This window comes from Labrus bergylta, chromosome 23, assembly GCF_963930695.1.
Source record: "Labrus bergylta chromosome 23, fLabBer1.1, whole genome shotgun sequence".
Lineage (NCBI taxonomy): Eukaryota > Metazoa > Chordata > Actinopteri > Labriformes > Labridae > Labrus > Labrus bergylta.
Genome location: NC_089217.1, coordinates 16018751 through 16038648, shown reverse-complemented (window position 1 = coordinate 16038648; position 19898 = coordinate 16018751). Strand labels below are relative to the sequence as shown.

General features: G+C 39.0%; 2 protein-coding genes and 1 long non-coding RNA gene across 20 annotated transcripts in view; 1 reads left to right on the top strand and 2 right to left on the bottom strand.

Annotated features, from left to right (window-relative positions):
• Positions 1-2368, bottom strand: part of il15ra (interleukin 15 receptor subunit alpha) — a 117001-nt gene extending 114633 nt beyond the window's left edge. For 12 of the 17 annotated variants that reach the window (XM_065951192.1, XM_065951193.1, XM_029281721.2 and 9 more), the window contains exons 1-2: positions 2154-2368; positions 431-625 (exon numbers count right to left, since the gene is read on the bottom strand). In XM_065951192.1, coding sequence (XP_065807264.1) covers positions 431-625; positions 2154-2235 — 277 coding nt within the window. In that variant the 5' untranslated portion in view covers positions 2236-2368. The remainder of the gene's footprint in view (positions 1-430; positions 626-2153) is intronic. The other 5 variants (XM_065951198.1, XM_065951200.1, XM_065951197.1 and 2 more) reach the window with 1 other exon arrangement.
• A 2800-nt stretch (positions 2369-5168) lies between these two features.
• rbm17 (RNA binding motif protein 17) lies at positions 5169-18894 on the top strand. 2 transcript variants are annotated; one of them, XM_020656289.3, is made up of 13 exons: positions 5169-5322; positions 5646-5782; positions 5879-5995; positions 6686-6852; positions 7002-7114; positions 8185-8235; positions 8579-8717; positions 10463-10614; positions 10949-10999; positions 11711-11787; positions 12548-12646; positions 12744-12816; positions 18608-18894. In XM_020656289.3, exons 2-13 carry the CDS (start codon positions 5660-5662, stop codon positions 18709-18711), a joined length of 1266 nt encoding a protein of 421 aa, XP_020511945.1. In that variant the 5' UTR covers positions 5169-5322; positions 5646-5659; the 3' UTR covers positions 18712-18894. The 2 variants fall into 2 exon arrangements, with proteins under 2 accessions (XP_020511945.1, XP_020511944.1); XM_020656288.3 differs by having other exon boundaries at positions 11708-11787.
• LOC136177661 (uncharacterized) lies at positions 12776-19482 on the bottom strand. Its single transcript, XR_010665169.1, has 3 exons — positions 19325-19482; positions 15117-15231; positions 12776-12913 (listed from the first exon to the last, which is right to left on the bottom strand). It is a non-coding gene; the product is annotated as an uncharacterized lncRNA (long non-coding RNA).
• Between the last annotated feature and the right edge of the window lie 416 nt (positions 19483-19898).

Genomic DNA, 19898 nt, shown 5'->3' with positions numbered 1-19898 from the left:
CATAACACCCCAGTATGTTGCCCAGCTCCTCCTCCCATACCCTCCCCATAGGCTTCTCAGGTCGTCTGACCAAAATGTACTGGCCGTTCCCCATACCCGTTTTTAAACACATTGTGACTACTTTCCAAGCTGTCTCTCCCGGTCTGCATCAATTGTCTTATTTGTTCTGCTTTTATTTCTCAGTGGCATTTCCTTTTTAAGCATCACTGCCCTTATTTGTTTCATTGTTATGATTTTAAACTGTTCTCCCCTCTGCTCTTTATTGTTCTCTGCTATTTTATTTTATTTTATTGTAGTTCTTCTAGAGTAAAATCCATATATTCATGAGCACTATTTCTCTACTACCTGAAGAATCAAAGATTACTCTGAGAGGTCGGTTCTCTTAAGTTCATACGTAGTATAAAAAATGTACTATATAAATAAATCTTACGTATACACACGAGGTAGGGAGTTGACCAACTGCTGTCACTTTCTTTGCATTTGATGAGATTTGAGGTTCCTGCTTTCCTCAGGTAACCTTCCACACATGTGTAGCGAAACCGTTCACCCTTTTGGAAACAGGTCCTAGGTGGAGGTTCAGTCAGAGGCATTTGAGGAATTTCTGGGCAAGGACAGTTGATGTGACCTGAAAGAAGAAGAAAAAAACAATCATGAGACGGCAACAACAGAAATGAAATGGTTTGTGATGTCTGTGATCGGCGTGACCCCAGACTGACTTGAGGTTATCTTAGAATGAGGACCACACCTAAAACCCGTTCTGATCTTTGAAGGCGATCCTTTGCACTGCATTTTTAATGGACTCCAAAGCTCATTCAGTGAGCAACTAGTGATGCCTTAGTGTTCTACTGAGCTTACCTGTAATGAAATGTGCTTAATAAATAAAAAAAATTATATTTCTAAGTGACAAAAGGGAAGTGAAATGACAGTTTTCTCAATAGATTAGGCTCATATTTTGAAGCAGTTTTAACATTCTTTAATGTTGTTTTTGTCACCGAGTCAGTCAACCCCGGAAAAGTTTCTACATTGTTGTTGTCAGTGACTGCTGCTTTACTGCTCTGTACAATTATTTTCCGACTCGCTGAATGCTCCTTTATTCTGTATCATCCTCAGCTTTTTAGATTCAGATTGCAACATGAGGTCAAAGTTTACAGGGACAAATCCAGACTGTACAGTACAGCAGTACATGTAGGAAATGGAAATCCCCTCTTTTTAAAATGGTTGGTTCCCTTTTGTTTTTTATTGACATCCAAGTTGATGGTGAGCCCTTTACCAGTTGTATCAGGCTGGGTAAAGCTACTCCAGGACCTCCATAAAGTCAGGATGCCAGACAAAAGAAGGCTTTTCATCTCACAAGTGACATGTTAGTAAACCTTTTTCAGTAAACTCCAAACAGATGATGGGAGCCAGACAGAGGAGGGGAATGTTAGCCGAGGCTTATTCACTTAGCCTGTCAGGGGCCCATCCATTTCTGTGGGCGGCCCCGTGTACATATGCAACAAATATGTGCCTGCGTTGCATTCATAGAAATGTCTAGCCTCACTTTTAGTCTTTCATGTTAAGTCATTTCACAATACATTCTCCACAAAATGACTGCCATGTGTTCCCTCACTCCGATCATTATCTCACTTGCCAACTCAGCAGACTTCACAAACATCCCCTGTTTTCGATATTGAAGGCCTACAGGCTACATGTGTGGCCCATATTTTTGAGGACTTGTGGACTATGTTGCTTGTGACCACTCAGATAATGAAAACAAGTTTAGAAGTTGTGCAGTGTTTGAGTCATTATAGTGTACATTTGTAAACAATTGTACACATAATTATATTCTACACAATCTGTCGCATGTATGTACCACAAAAATGAAAAAGAATAACCCTGAATGAATGAGAAATAATAATCTGTTGTGAAAAACAAATAAACTGTTCAGAAATTTGTACTTCTGGGATGATTAGAGAATTAAGATAAATTATCCTAGTTAGATAAAAATAATTATCATTGGCTAATAGGCCACATGGAGGTGTAGAAAGTAGGCTATGTTACAATATTTCGCTGATATGTGTCGTGGTGTGTAAAAATAACAACAGCCACACAAACCTAGTTAACAATACAACATGAAATCCTTTTAAAATGTGATCTGTTTATTTAACACTTACCGCTGTTAGAGCCGTGCGCAGCTCCGAGCACACAGATTATCACCATGCCAAGGGAAATGAATGAAGGGGAACCCAGATCCATCTGACACCTCTGTGAGCATGAAGACCTAAAACATGTTCGCCAAATACACCGAGACCCGTGAAGACCATCCTCAACCCTTTTCACCCAGCTGCATATAGCACTTCTGCTTTCACTTTCTCTTCTTCTTTTCTCTCTGCGATGGACGCCCAAAAAAAGAGAAGATTTTTTAAGTACGTACCGCCACCTAGAGGAGTGACTGTGCATGGTGAAAAGATAGATGGTTAGACAAGAGAGGAGACTCTGTTCACAAGCAGAGTCCAATAAACCAAATCATAAAACAAACAAAGGTAAAACTATGTAACACATTGGAATGAATCACCCCAAAAAAGTAAACAAAGAGAGATTGTCATCTGGCCCTAAATAGAGATGACACAGTGGCAGAATAGCCTACCTGAGCACCTTGACAGACTGATCCAAAAGTGAGGAAGTGTTTGACGATGTAGCCTACAGACTCGACAAGAAGGACTTCACAAAATGACGTGTGTACCTGCTGGGTGAGGTACATTAGTGTTTAAACACGGCAACACGTTATGTGAGCAGCTGTTACTGATCCAACAGCACAAAACCCCCATAAACAATACAATCAATAAACAAAACCCCCATAAACAATACAATCAATAAACAAAACCCCCATAAACAATACAATCAATAAACAAAACCCCCATAAACAATACAATCAATAAACAAAACCCCCATAAACAATACAATCAATAAACAAAACACCCATAAACAATACAACCAATAAACAAAACCCCATAAACAATACAATCAATAAACAAAACACCCATAAACAATACAATCAATAAACAAAACACCATAAACAATACAATCAATAAACAATAAACAAAACCCCCATAAACAATACAATCAATAAACAAAACCCCCATAAACAATACAATCAATAAACAAAACACCCATAAACAATACAATCAATAAACAAAACACCCATAAACAATACAATCAGTAAACAAACCCCCATAAACAATACAACCAATAAACAAAACACCCATAAACAATACAATCAGTAAACAAAACACCCATAAACAATACAATCAGTAAACAAACCCCCATAAACAATACAATCAATAAACAAAACACCCATAAACAATTCAATCAGTAAACAAACCCCCATAAACAATACAACCAATAAACAAAACACCCATAAACAATACAACCAATAAACAAAACACCCATAAACAATACAATCAGTAAACAAAACCCCCATAAACAATACAACCAATAAACAAAACACCCATAAACAATACAATCAGTAAACAAAACACCTATAAACAATACAATCAGTAAACAAAACACCCATAAACAATACAATCAATAAACAAAACACCCATAAACAATACAATCAGTAAACAAAACACCCATAAACAATACAATCAGTAAACAAAACACCCATAAACAATACAACCAATAAACAAAACACCCATAAACAATACAATCAATAAACAAAACACCCATAAACAATACAATCAGTAAACAAAACACCTATAAACAATACAATCAGTAAACAAAACACCCATAAACAATACAATCAATAAACAAAACACCCATAAACAATACAATCAATAAACAAAACACCCATAAACAATACAATCAGTAAACAAAACACCTATAAACAATACAATCAGTAAACAAAACACCCATAAACAATACAATCAATAAACAAAACACCCATAAACAATACAATCAGTAAACAAAACACCCATAAACAATACAATCAGTAAACAAAACACCCATAAACAATACAATCAATAAACAAAACACCATAAACAATACAATCAATCCATCTGTGTATCACGTCGCCCATCACCACCATTCCAATAAAAGCCCATTTGAATTGAATTGAAGTTATTATCTTCTTCTACAGAAGCCATCGTTGTTAAATATGTAATAATAAATAATAGATAGGCCTACTATCTAGATCCAGGGTTCCCATACTTTTCAGGTCGTGACCCCCAAAATAAGGGTGACAGAAACTGGGGACCCCCCACTGTTCTTTAAGGTGTTTAGTTAGGTATATAACGTAGCGACAGCCACACACACACTAATAAACCTATCCAAAAACTAGTAACACAAAATAATACAACTAAAAAAACTATAAACAATGTACACATTCATTTCATTTCCATTTCACTAAATGATACTGTCTTATATGACAACGGACTACTTTTTGTATATTTACAAAAATGGGTAAAAATATATACTTTTGAATGATTTTTTATTTTTTATGGAAGGCATCTCCCACCCCCACTTTGGGAACCACTGATCTAGATGCTATAAAGCAAGAATAGGCTAATCATTTTAACAAACAACCCTGAAATGATTTACACTCACAGCTCTCTAGGCATACAATAACCATTGACTGTAGGCCTATAAAATATTAACACAACTTTCCCCCTGCTATCAATGTTCTCTCCCTGTCCTTATCTCAAGGAGAAGCTGTTCACTGTCTTTCTTTTTGTTACTTCATGACTATATGCTCAACATCTTCTGTGGTTTCCTTGTTAAAACTGTTACATTACCATTTATCACTCATCTGATATGACAGTGCACACTCTTTTAATGTAAAAACAAAAAAGCCCTCCGCCTCATGTAAATAAATCAATGTTACGAAACTTGATAATTTATTATCGTGCTGTTGCTTTAGCACCCTTTGCACTCCGTACCATTAGACCTTTGACTCATGTGGGCTATTTTAGTATTAAGGCCTATATTGTTGTTGTTTTTGAAATATTAATATAATAATATAATATATAATATAATATAATATATAATATAATTCAATGCGTGTACAGAGAGAGCTTACAGAAGTCAAATCCCATGCGTGTGTGTGTGGTTTGCACACATACCTGGCCAATAAAGCTGATTCTGGTTATATTTTAAGTCATCCGCCCGCTAGGTGGCGCCAGAGGGAAAACATCCAGAGCTCTGTCGCTCTTAGTTTAGTTGTTGTGTTGCTAACTTCCGCCTGCTCGCACGTTAGCTCCAGCTGCAGCTGAACCCTTTTTATTATTATTATTATTATTATTATTGGCACTTACATTGTGTTATCACTGGATACTCCTTAATCTGGTAGGTTGAAACAAGCAAACATGTGGTGTTTGTTTTAAATAATTAGTATTGTGGAGGTAAAAAAAGGAGTTTGGTAGCTCTGTTTGCATTAGCCAACGTTAGCTACATCAATATTTCAGACACTTTTCACCTGGCGTTTTGGTACCTAACCTGGACAAAATAATTGTAGATAAAGCCTTCGACGGTCTTTTTAATATAAATATATATATTTGTTGTGTTTTCATTCATCCAGCTTCCAGACTACGAGCATAAACTGAAACCTGAAGTACTCCAGACAGACATGAATAAGTTGAGGATGATTGTTTTGTATTTTGTGTCTGCAGGAATCAGTGCAGCAATGTCGCTGTATGATGACCTCGGTGTTGGTGCCAGCGACACCAAGACTGAAGGCTGGTCCAAGAACTTCAAGCTGCTGCAGTCCCAGCTGAAGGTGAAGAAAGCTGCTCTGACCCAGGCCAAGGTAAGTAACTTACAATGCAAGCTACAGAGACACTGTGTAAACCTAATGTGCTCACGTCCAGTGACTGTATTTATATGTGTGTGTATTTTTGTGTAGACCCAGCGGATGAAGCAGACCACTGTCTTGGCTCCAGTCATCGATCTAAAAAGAGGAGGCTCCAGCGATGACAGACAGATCTCAGACACTCCTCCACATGCTGCAGCTGGACTCAAGGTGTGTCTCATGTGGGGATCTGGTCATCAGTGTGCATCAGGCTGCTTGATTGTTCCTGGATTTGATATGACTTGATCTTGATGCTGAATGAAAATACGTGTTATTAAAATGTGTATGCACAGCAGAATATTTGTTTGTAGGGGTCGACCGATATTGTTTCTTCACGGCTGATACTGGGTACTAGTAGTTCATGAAACAGATGACAGATTTTTGGAACTGATATGCGTTTACAGTAAAACACAAGACTGTGTTTAAATGCTCAATTGGAGACTCTCCTCTGATTGAGTGACTATTGATTGGCTATTACAGGTATGACTTCTACTGTAGCCAATCAGATTGTATTGTGGGCGGGGCATTCGGTGAGACAGAGTGGTGAGTAAAACAGACCCAGAGGGAAAGACAAAACTGCAGCGGAGGCAAAGTAGGGCACTTTTTAATCAATTTATTTTATTGGCGATAAATAACACAAAATGCAGATACAGATAATCGGCCAAATGTCACATAAAGGCCCCTGATAATTAACCAGGCCCATTACCGGCCGACCCCTATTTGTTTGTGATGCATCTACTCATAGGCTCAACTTGTTTTCTGCCCTAAAATAAATGTAAAAACCATCAAAAATAACTCAACAGCTATGTTTGTAGAAAGAAACCTTTTTCTCACTCTTGTGTGTGTTTGTGTGTGCTGCAGGATTCAGTGCCAAGTGGTTTCTCCTCTAGTGATGTGCTAATCCCGTTGGCGGACGAGTATGATCCAATGTTTCCCAACGACTATGAGAAAGTTGTGAAGCGGCACCGGGAGGAACGACAGCGACAGAGGGAGCAGGAGCGACAGAAGGAGATAGAGGAGAGGGAAAAGTATGATCATACTTTACTAATAGGGCTTTCACACTTGCAGAAAACTCCTGAAAAACTCCTCATATTTGCAGGAAGAGCTCCATGTTTGTTTGTTGCCATCAGCCATATTTTTTGATGAGTCTTTTAATCTAAAACTTGTTGTGTTGCAGGAAGAGGAAAGACAGGCATGACACTGGAGCTCCAAGTGGTTTCTCTCGTTTCCCAACAGCGGAGGGCGATTCTGATGAGGACGATGAATACGAGAAAGAGCGAAGGAAAAGAAGTGAGTGTTTAAACCCCGTGTTTAAAGGTGTACAAAAAATAAACACCATCCTGGGGTTTGTTTGATTTTCAAGCTTGATACAGATACAGACAGTTGTTGTAACAGTGATTCCTGCTGTGAGTAAGAGCTCTAGCCTGAAGGCTGGCTGTGCACCGAAGAGCTAGTCGGTTTTTGTCATCGCCTGATTTAAAGCTATTGTCCCTTAAGATGATTGGGGTCCACTTTTTGAAGAGATTTTCAGTTTTAAAAATCAAACAGAGTTAGAGATCAACTGCAGGAGTAAAAAAGACTATGACATGCCATTTTCTCAAATGAACCTTTTGAGATATTTCTTGTTTAGAAAACTTTAAAGTGTGGCCTAACATGGTAACATTCTATAATTTTACTTGTTGAATCAAAAATGAATAAAGTGATCGTTTAGGAGAAAATTGCTCAGTGGCAGATATACAGTATAACAGTATATTGGGGCGGCTGTAGATCATTGGCATAGTCTCTATACTGGCAGGTCGGGGGTTAGATCCCCAGCTCCTGCAGCCACATGTCTGGTGTGTCCTCATACAAGACACTTTACCACAAGTTGCTCCCTCTGCTAAGGCGGAGTATAAATGTGTATGAATGGGATTAGTTACTTCTGATGTGTAGGTGTGACGTGAGCTGTAAAAGAGCTTTGAGTAGTCAGAAGACTAGAAAAGTGCTTTACCAGCTCAAGTCCATTTACAATTTATAGACACACGTTTGTAGATAACATTGAACATCAGTTAAATGTGAGGATTATATCCTTTTTAAAACGTGCACGGTGACATGTCTAATGCTTGGCTACCATGAATGACATGTTTCCCGTTGAGTTAACGTGTAAGCAATGATCATAATAACAAAGAAAAGTCTTCTTGTTTACACAAACTTTAATGTCTTGAAGTGAAGAACCAAAAACTTATCAAACGTTTTAACTATCACCATGTGAAAACCAACACAACAAATCATCTATCTTACACTCTCTCTCTCTCTCTCTCTCTCTCTCTGTCTCTCTCTCTCTCTCTCTCTCTCTCTCTCTCTCTCTCTGTCTCTGAAAGGTATAGGTGGAGCAGCAATCGCCCCTCCGTCTTCACTTGTTGACAGGGATGGTAAGTGTCATAAGTTCTCTTGTGCTCTGCTCAGAACTCCTGAACAATGTTCAGACAAACAGAGAAGTAGCAGCATTTTATTACATGGTAACCCTGAAGACGAGGAGGAAAGAGTTGTTTACAAATGAAGAAATTAATAAAAAGTTGTTTGTATTTATTTGTGTCTTTCCCGATGATCACCGAGAAAGTACTCAACTCTGACACAGATGTTAAGAGTACTTTTTAAGTGTTTCATCAGTGGCAGTCAGCAGGGGGAAGCATAGTCTACATGATCAGAGTTCAGTTCTCTTTCACTTTGTCAGTGTCTGTGAAGAGCTCTATTTAAATGTTTTTGTGTTGTTAGGCCCATCTTTGTACTCGTATGAGGATGAAGGACGTCCTGCCAGAGGCTCAAAGGCTGCCATCCCTCCACCGATGTACGAGGACTCAGACCGGCCCCGCTCGCCACCCGGACCAACCAGCTCCTTCCTGGCTAACATGGGGTGGGTGGGACACACATACACACACAACAAAAACACACAGGCAGGTTTACACACAATCATAAACATTCATTTGACAAAATATAATCTACAAATAAGACTAAACTTTCAAATATTATAGAGAAAAAAAATCCAACTCATGTAATTGCTCTTTGTTTAGCTCTTTGATTTACTTTTTTATTCCCATCAGGTGTAAACTACAGAATGTCATTCTAACCATAGCCTACATTTCTGTTTCTGTTCACACACTTTGTCAAGTCAAAGTCATCTTTATTGTCCATTTTTCAAACATGTGCTAGACATACAGAAAAATCGAAAAAACATTTCTCTCTGAACCACGGTGCAAGCTAAGTATAAAACGATTTAAAAATATAATACAAACAACAAATATTAGGATAAAAAAAGATATTTAAAAAAATTACAAGATAATGCGCAAAAATATGTGCATTCAAAGAACAACAAATGTGCATGGACATGAAATCAGCTTATCAATAAATATAAGACACTAGTATAGTGGAAGAAAAGTATTTTAAAGTCCTTTTGTCATTTTAAAGTGACTGATCTTTCTGTCTTGCTAAAGAGGACTTGTAAGTGTTTTATAAAGTGACATAGTGTAAAGGTCTGCCTCACACCTGCATTATTTACGAAACCATGAATTTCTACAGATTTATCTTTTCTTTTTATTACTCTTTCTCTTTGCACAGGACTTTCTATTTGTTGCAGTCAGCAAATTTGCTGCGCATTTTGATGCCAGGAAACGATTAAAACCTACAAGAACTGAGTAATTACACAGAAGTACAGGCTTTGTTGTATTAAAGGGCAACTTTACTAACAGCTTTGATGGCAGCGAAATCATTAAAAGACAATTTTAGTCGATCCATCAATCAATTCATGCCCCTGTGCAAATCAACCATGTCTTTAATTTGTCCTGGAATTTTTACTTTACAAATGACAGACGTGGTAAATTAAGATAAGATAACATTTTATTGTCTGTTTGCACAGAAATTAGTCTTGCATTACAAACTCAGAAATCCTTGCATCCCAATCAAATCACATCACACTCAAAAGACAACATAAAAACAGCATAAGTTAAAATCACAGTTCAGGAGTGACATAAATATATAAATAATTTTAGGAGATTGGCCATGAAAAAGTGCTCACAATTGAAGATTAAAAACACACATGCAGAGGCGCTGGAGGCCTAGCTTTTAGGTTGCGCTCCATGTATGGAGGCTGTAGTCCTCCAAGTGGGCAGCCTGGGTTCAAGTCTGAGCTGCGGCTCCTTTCCAGCATGTCATTCCCCACTCTCTCTCTCTCCCTGATTTCCCTTCTCTATCCACTGTCCTATTTTTAAAAAAAAAGCACAGATATCCTCTGCAATTCTTACAAATGATCAGGCGTCCCCAGGTTATACTAATCGCCTGCGAATAGGGCCTTAGATAGTTTTATCTCCGGTCCAGCTCCATGCTTTCAGTGTCTTTAGTCTGGTGGCTGGCTGCACTCTTCATAATGAGCAGCACACAGATATCCAAAGAACTACAAGCTTCACCTCAGAGGCAGACAAAAGCTGATGGGTCCTGAGTTTACTGAAGGAGTGACCTATAATTTACACTTTCACTTTTATTACCACTCCCGTACAAGGGCATAATAAACTGGTTAAAGAGCATTAGTATTGCACCCTTGTGATTGCAGTATAGGCTTGCTTATTTAAAACTAAATCGACTTTTCTTCCTTTCTACCCTCTGCAGAGGTACGGTGGCCCATAAGATCATGCAGAAGTATGGCTTCAAAGAAGGCCAGGGTCTGGGGAAGCACGAGCAGGGCCTCAGCACGGCGCTGTCTGTGGAGAAGACGAGCAAGAGAGGCGGGAAGATCATCATAGGTGACGCTGCAGAAAAACGTGAGTACTACCTTTCCTGTGTGTGTCTGCTAATTTACTCTCCTCTCATGGTCAGAGTTTTATACTATATGCAACATTCAGTTTGTCCTTGTCTACTTTTTGTCCTCTCACTGTGCTTTCATTCAAGACCTTTTAAGGTTTTTTGCATGTTGGCTTTATGCTAGTTCCCCCTTCCTGCTCTTATATGTGTGTGTTTTTTTTGTCTCTGTCGTTTTTTTTGCTACACACCTGTTTGTTTCGGCTCTATCAGTGACACCTAGTGTATGCATATATGTATGCAAACATTTGTACTTTTTCATTTGACATGCGGGTGTGTGTGTGTGTGTCTGAGCAGCAGGTTCCAGCCAGTCAGGTGTTGCTGAGGCTTCAGGCGGAGGCTTTTCAGGTTGGCCTCCATCTCATATTCTCTCTCTCTCCTGTTCTTACTTATTGAGTGTCCTCCCCTCTTAATATTTAATTGTAGAGGAGTGTGTGCGTGTTATGCATGTTTTTCCCCTTTCAGAGATGTGTACTAAGAAAAGACTTTAATTTAATATTGTCAGATTCCTTTAACCGATTCTACCGACCCTTTGACAGTTTTAAAATAAAGCTACATTCACAACACCAATCAGTATAGATTGTTGCGTTTATATGGGGTATGCTGATTTACGTTCTTCCATTTAGTAAAACAATAATTTACACCATTTACAAATTTGACTGTTAAATAAAAGGCTGTTATCACCATCTATCAGAGAACTAACTACAAGATAAGATTTGATTTGAAGTATTGATGTATATTTCATCCTCTTACTCATTTTTCCAGTAACACTAACATTTGTTTTGCAGTTGAGTGACCTTTAGATGCGTTTCCAGCATAATAAAAAGCAGTGCTTTGAAATATGCAACAAAAGATTTTATATCAGTTTGGTTCAGTGAACAAATAAAAGAATTGTTTAATTTTATCAAATGTATTGAGTCAGTCTCAGTGCAATACGATAAAACTTCTTGTGTCACACCTTCAGTTGCTTCACTCAGCTCACCAACAGCCTGTGAATATTTTCTTTAGAGGAAGGATAAAAAAAAAAAAAGACCTTTTTCTCTGTTTCCATCCAAGCAGCAGATTCCTGTAAGAAGTCAGAGGCCAACCCGCTCACAGAGATCCTCAAGAACCCGACTAAAGTGGTCCTGCTCAGGGTATGTCTGTGTCCACGGTGTTCTTGAATGCTATTTCCGAGATTAATCAAATGGTGTATGGACTTGAGCTTTTAAAGCACTTCTACACTGAAGGTCACATCTACCAATTTACACACTGATGGCAGAGGCTGCTATGTAAAGTGTCCATCAGAATTAACTAATACCTTCATACACATTCAGGGTGGCTGTGGCTCAGTGGGTAGAGTCAGTTATTTCCTAACTGGAAGGTCTTGGGTCTAATCCCCAGCTCCAGCAGTCACATGTCCGATGTGTTCTTGGGCAAGACACTTAACCCCAAGTTGCTCCTGCTGCTCCGTCAGTGTCATATGAGTGCTTGTGAATGGGGATAGTTACCTCTGATGGTCTCTTCGCACAGCAACATCTGCCATCAGTGTGTGAATGTGTAGGTGTGACCTGCGGTGTAAAAGCACTTTGAGTAGTCAGAAGATTAGAAAGCTCAAGTCCATTCATACGCTGCCAACAAAGCAGTGGGAGCAACTTGGGGTTAAGTGTCCTGCCCCCACATCAGACATGTTGGTGTAGGAACTGGGGATCAAACCCGGACCTTCCAGTTTAGAGACGACCAATTCTACCATTTACCCACAGGCGCCCAATACATAGATTATATATCACCTAAAAATACTGCAAAAACCTCAAAAAATTGACATTTAAGCAGAGAAACATAATGTAAAAAAAAATTCTTCATTTCTTCGACTGCCCTATTCAAGTCGTCCTAACCCGCTGTATTTTGTTCCTGTAGAACATGGTGGGCCCAGGAGAGGTGGACGAAGACCTGGAGGGAGAAACGAAAGAAGAGTGTGAGAAATACGGCAAAGTGACCAGATGTGTCATTTTTGAGGTGAGAATCGAAGGAGGCTCGAGTCAGGATGGGTGACAAATCTACTGATCAAAGAAAAAGGCCACTCGGGAAAATAAAATACCGCTTTGCTTCTCAGATTGCAGAAGTGATGGATGATGAAGCCGTGCGGATATTTCTGGAGTTTGAGAGGGTGGAGTCTGCCATCAAAGGTTAGTGTCTTCTTCTTCTCAGGAGGTTGGAGTATAGCTGACCCCGATTCAGATTGTTTGCATATTAATACCAAACTACATGGGTCTCATGTTGCACCTGTAAAACACAAAGAAACATTCAGAGTACTTATTTTTCTGCTTTTTAAATTTACATCACATTTTAACTATCTTTTATTATTTATTAACAAAACTCATTATCAAGGGGGCACAGATGTCAAACCCAATGTACTGAAGCTACAGTCCTTCAAGCTGGCAGCCGGGTTCATGTCCGACCTTCGGCTCCTTGCCTGCATGTAGTTCCCTACTATATCCACTGTCCTATCATTAAAGGGCACAAAAATTAATAAATAAATAAATAAAAAAAACATCATCAACGGCTCATAAAGAGTCACAGGTCATTTAACCAGATGAAGGATTTTGTTTTGCTTTAGAGATGCAATGACCATAGCTCAGCTCCCATATCCAGAATCCCTGCTGAAAGTTACTGATTTGAATAAGAATCTGTTTTATTTAGTGTTTTTTTAGCGCCTCAAGAGAGGCCAGTGGATAGAGTCAGAAATCAGGGAGCGAGAGAGTGAGGAAGGACATGCCGGCTGCCTGCTTGGGAGGCGCATTAACCGCTAGGCTACCGTCTGTTGTTTTTGAGACCTTGACAGGTAATAAGGAATCATGGCTGAAAAACAAGCTCAGCAGTTACAAAAAAAAACCTTTAAGCAGCTCAGCTCCCAGCCCCTCAAAGTTTCCTGTGTCAATCAAAGAGTTTTGGAGACATAATATTAGTCATATGAAACTCTATATTTAGTGTTTACTGTAAAACATTACTTTTAATCAGTTGGTCTTCATATTTAAGAGGAGGAGACCACTGTGGATTATTCTGCTCCCTGTAAACCTTACAGTTATCATGAACCTAGCTCGATTACTTCTGTAACTCGGGGTGGGAGTTGCAGGGTAACTTACGATACGATATAGTGTGTATATATATATATATATATATATATATATATATATATATTCACTACAATTTGGTGTTAGTTTCACCTCTTATCATGCTTCAGCTCTTAATTTCTTTCCACCGTTGTGTAATATTACAACGCTGTCAACTTCGTCTTTGGTCTCTAAACTTCTGTCCATGTTCTCTCATTCATGTCACAAGTGCCACCATGAGGAGTCTTGACCCAGTGACTCTGAAAGCTGTTTGTTGCAATGTTTATTTTTTTTTATAAAATGTAGAAGTTTTGCACCAGTGATTCAATATCTGTATCACACGAGTCAGGACGGCGATATATTGATGTATTGGTATTTTCTCACACCCACAATCTGTACAAAAACAATACAGAAGTGCTGATATTCAATGACAAAATGCAAGTAGACTCTGTGCTTTCTTAACTGAGTCTATGAGTCAGGACAGAATATATAAAGAGGCTACACCGAGACCTTTATCTTCCATCGCAGTAGATTTGTATGTGGCCTAAAAATGGCCCAGATGTCACAGGAGCTCGAGAAGCCCCCAAAAAAATAAAACAACTTGACCTCTTGTTGATGCTCCAAACTTTGCATTTGTCGTCAGAGACAATTTACCCGATGGAAAACCATCATCTCCCAGTTTCCCATTCCCATTTAAAAAATCAGAGCAGCCGTTCTGCCCATCATCTTTGCATAACTGCGTCACTTTCCTCTTCATTGTGTAACTGCTCTGATGATGTGGCTGACGATGTGTCCATTACTAAATGGGTTGGCCCAGATCAGAAACAAGGTGAGACTCGGCTCCCTGTGGGGTTACATCACACGCGGCCCAGGAACCCAGTCGTCCCCCTGCGGCACCGTCAGCACCGCGCTGACATCACAGCTCTGAGAAAGCGGGACAGACACTCAACGAACAGAAACGGAGGGACACAGTCATACACATTACACTCTTTGGCGATGATGAAACATTGTATTTCTCTTAAAGAAGGAAAGTGTGGTTGGTGCTTAGCGGCCCTCTGCAGAGGTCAGGTCAGTGACAGGTTGGAGATGACCTCGGCATGAAGAGTCTTGGTCAAGGAGAGTGTAAACTCAGTTTAAGTTGATTTTCTTTTCTGGCTGTGGGTAATCTGAACTGTGTGACTTTATCATGATCATTACAGGGTGGAGGCATTCCAGAGGGTATTTTATTTTAATTCTCCATGAACATTTTGGACATTGTGCAGCTGGCTGTTAATAAAGGTGCCAGTGTGATATTTGGCTCATGTGGACTTGACATGGTTTGGGGCGCCGGTAGCGTTGTGGTTAGTGTGCACGCCTCATGTGCGGAGGCTGTGTACCTCAAAGTGTGTGACCTGGGTTTGAGCCCGACATCTGGCTCCTTTCCCGCATGTTGTTCCCCACTCTCTCTCTCTCTCTCTCTCTCCCTGATTTCCGGCTCTATCCACCTCCGATCTGCAAAATAAAGACAAAAAAGCCCCCCAAAAATAAACATTAACGGACATGTTTTATCGTAGCGTACCTAATCCGTTGGTATCGCATCTTATTGTATCACGTCGTATCCTATAGTGTCGTATTGCATCGTATCTTATCGTATTATATCACACAGGTATATTATTGTCCATTATTTTCACCCATTATTTTAATGTAATTTTCCATGAACATTTTGGACATTGCGCAGCTGGCTGTTAATAAAAGTGTCAGTGTGATATTTGGCTCATGTGGACTTGACTTAGAACTGACATCTTTTATCGTGTCACATTGCATTGTATTTTATCTTATCGTTTTGTAACTAATCGGTTGGTATCGATTCCAATTGTATCGCAAAAAACCCATTTTCACTTTCCTGCTGTGAGTTAGAAAAGAAGATTAATAACACTTTCATGTCTCTCAGATAAATAAGTAAAAGATATAGTTAGCTTAGCTAAAGACGGTAAACGAGAAGAACCAGCTGTCTGAAACGGTCAAAGAAGTTTTTCCTACAATCTAAGATGACGTGTAAAAACTTAACTTCATAACTTATTCTCCAGGCCCTGACATTTTGTGAAATTAACAAAACTCCTCATTGACTTTTAACTGGATGAATGTATTTAATTTGTGTTTAATTGAACAATATAATATTAGATATAACCAGCTGCTGGAGCTGTTTGAGTTGAAGCTGACCACTGATCACATCCGAGTATTAGTACCGAAAAACATTGTATAATACAGTTTGGTTTGTGTACATATTATGAAGTAATGATGTCTTCTCTATGAGTCATGGGAAACTTTAAAGAAGAAGAAAAAAAACACCCAGATCCAGAGTTTTAAGTGTAAAAAAACAGACTGGCTGTGTTTTGAAAGGGGATGACTTGTGGGAATATTTCTTGGTTGGGTGCATTGATTTCCCGGAGTGTCTGTAGCGCCTCTTTTTGTTAACCGTCTCCTGGCTGTCGCTCCGGTTTAAACTACAAACATGAGAACAGTATCATATTCATCTTCATTCAACTCTTTGGACAGTACGTGTCTTCACCTGAAGGTTGAACCTGTTCCTCAAATAGAAAATGTTATTCTTTCACGATCACACACTGCATTCAGAGTAATTCAGTGACTCAGATAGTCTAATCATACAACATTACGCACTCTGTTTCGATGTCAGAACACTCGAGTTTATGTGCATGTACATGAATGAAACCAACGAGCCACAAGCAGTGTGAGATTGTTCATTTCATTGAGCGTTCACTCTGTCCTGTCTGTGCTTTTATAAGGAAAGTTAACTGTTTGTGTGTGTGGACTTAAGGACTCCACTTATTGTCGGGGCGTTAGTAGGCGCACACAGCCGATGACAGTCCTCGGAAATGACATTGACGTCAAATTTTCCCCTTTTTCCTAGAAGAGGATGAGCAAAGTTGTTTTTCTTTTTTGGAGCTTTTATCACCGCAGAGTGTTTGCATCACTCGGCTGATTGTTTGAGCCACAAATCAAAAACTCCTTTTCATAGAACAAGACACACACATTCACGGCCTTGGAGAATCTGCCGTGAAACTCTTGAAAATACATTTTGTCTTCATTATCTTGATGAACTTCTCTCTCTAGGAATAAATGATGTGACATCACGTACATTTATTTCCTGCAACTTGGGCTGAGAAGATGAAGACAGTTTAGTCTTTGATTCATCTTTGTCCTGCTGTTTAACATCCAAACAGGGAAAATAAGGATTTAAAGCAGTGGCTTTCAACTGGTGGGTCGGGACGCAAAAGTGGTCTATAAATGGATTTTAAACATATTTGTTTTGAACCGTCTGAGGAAAAATCTGCACAATAAGTCTGATTGGTTGAACATATCATCAGTTTGGGTCGCGATTTGTCATGAAGCAGCTGGTGGTTGGTCCTGAGGCTACCCCAGTGGAGAACCACTGATGTAAACAGCAAACATACACGTTAATGTCTATGTGGAAGAGTTTGCTGAAAGGCATTCTGGGACACTGAGAAACACCGGCTGTAAAATAAAGAAGAGTATTGTCGCCAGGAATAAGAAGATAAATTAACATTTTGCATTTCCAGAGTGTTGTCAACATGTTGAAGAAAAAAACAATGTGGAGATTGAGTCTGAACTCTGAGAATAAGTCCAACTTCATAAGTGTCAGCTACGAAGACTAAAAATCCAATCAGTTAAATTTCAATATTTCTCCATTGCAGGATCAACATGAATGTACAAAGATTATTGTACTTTCGTATGTACGTATTGAGGGCGGAGTTATGTTCAGATAGTTTTGGACTGTCAATCTGAAAAAGATTTTTGTTGACATTTTCCTCAGCAAATATTCACAACGAGTGATCTTTGACTTGGGATGTAGCCATTCACTTAACTCACAATATTATCCGTATCACGACATTGGGTTCACGATTTGATTTTGATTATCCACATTTTTGAAAAGACATGAATTCAAATCTTTTATTTCAGTTTTCTGACAATGAATTTGAATTTGGAATCTAAATATCAACATACAGTGTTGTTGTTTTCTTTTCAAGAAATGACTGATCATGTCTTGTGAAAAAATATCTTTTTGACACTTTTATTTTAAATAGAGTGATTTTAAAACAAATCCTGAATCACAAACAGGGACACGTTTTTTTTACATGAACAGAGCTGCAGCCTGTCTTTTGCATTGAAGCGCCAATAATCAAAGTTTTCATTTTCGCTTTTGAAAAGTGAGCTTGAACTTGTTACTCAGCAGCCCAAATATTAAAAACACCATGATGCACGTAGTCATCTCTGTGGCACTTGTACTCGTTGAGACAGAGGGGTTCCGATCACCTTTCTGTGAATTTGATTAATATTTTTTTGATGTCTCAAGCTCTGCAGGTACCACTTTGTCCACAGGGGGCGCCAAACACAAACCAAACATCCCTTGCATGCGCTTTAAACGAGATATCTTTGTATTTAACTCTATTCTTAAAAAAAAAAAAAAAAAAAAAAAAAAAAAACTTTTTCAGGGGTTGTTCTCGTGCCTGACAATGCCACAGAAGATACGACTTTATAAAGTAAAAGGATTTTTAGAAAGCCAGAAGAAGATTTTTTGTCATTTGAAATAATCCACAAATTCTCAACATTTCTGCTTTGTTCTCAAAATGCATGAAGAAAACATGTATATGTATAGTCCTCAGAAATGGCTGAAAACTGAACGCTATCACACTAGTGTATAACCTTGTCAAATAATCTGTGGGCACATTTTTGTGTGTGTGTTTTTTTGTTTTTTTTACAACAGTAGGTATGCTGTTATTGAAAGTTTTATCTGTGCACTCGGGTACACTCTGACCTCTGCGTCTCTCTCTCTCTCTCTCCTCTGCAGCCGTGGTGGATCTGAACGGCCGATATTTCGGGGGTCGAGTCGTCAAGGCCTGCTTCTACAACCTAGACAAGTTTCGTGTTTTGAACCTGGGCGAGCAGGTGTGATGTCAATCCCTCTGAACTCACATCATCATCACCCCCTCACTTGTACATATTACACCTTTTTTTTATATTTCCTGAACAGCTGTGAAGAGTCTGTAGGTAGTGATGAGGCATCTTGCAGATTATTGAGGCATTTGTTTCCTGTCATACCTTTGTGTCAAGCCAAAATAAAGGTTACAAACTATATATGTCCTTGACTGATTTCTTTTGTTATCTAATGTTATGTTCCAAACTCTTTAATGTTGAGTGTGTATCGGTGATTAAAAATCCAGCCTAGTCATGCTGACTGGAGTTTGGTTGTTTTTCAGCATCCCTGTATAAACACTTCCCTGCAGAATCATAAATTAAACTCCAGGCGCACACATCCTTTCCCGGTGCACCTCTTTGATATCCAAGAAGCCTAGATTCCCTCTCTTAATTCACTCCTGATATAACATTGGTTACACAGCAGCCATAACACGTCCCCAGGGCTCCACAGTCTTAACTTAGCCCTGATGGATTATGGGTAGGGGTAGGGGACTGGGACAGTGAGCCTCATTCAGACGTTATGTAAGTGCGCCAACAGGGCCCTCGAGGCTCCAATAATAATAAAAAAAAATATCAGGAAAGAACTCACCGGAGCAGGTTTAGTTCAGATCAGGAGAAACGGGTTTCACTGAAAAAACAACAGAAGTAAGAAATCCTTCATTCAGGTGTTTTGATCAGCTGAAACATTCCAGCTCAAGTAACAGGACTGTAATGATTGTTACTCAGAGCTCAGAATAATCGAAAACATGTTCCTGAAGAATGAATCTGATAAAGGTCTGCTATCTTAAAAGGACAGGAGCTTGGCTAGAAGATGAAATCTATTAAAAGAAAGCCTAAAATAACCCAAAAACGAATCCACGCAGAGTACAGATTACATCAGCTGAAGAAAACATTTGGTTGCTCAGAAGAGTTGATTGTGGGAATAATGATCCACATTTGAAAACCCTTTTTGTTTTCTAGAATCATGTAATCCAGCTCACTTTGTTTCTGTTTTTTTTCCTTAGAAAAACTGGATAGGATCAACCTGAGCTTGGACTATTTAAAGGTCCCATATTATGCTTTTTCTGGTTTTATATGTCCATTAGTGTGTTTTCCATGTATTGTGTGCATGTTTAGGCACATCTATTTGCAAAAATTCAAAGTCTGTGGAAACGCGGCTTCTC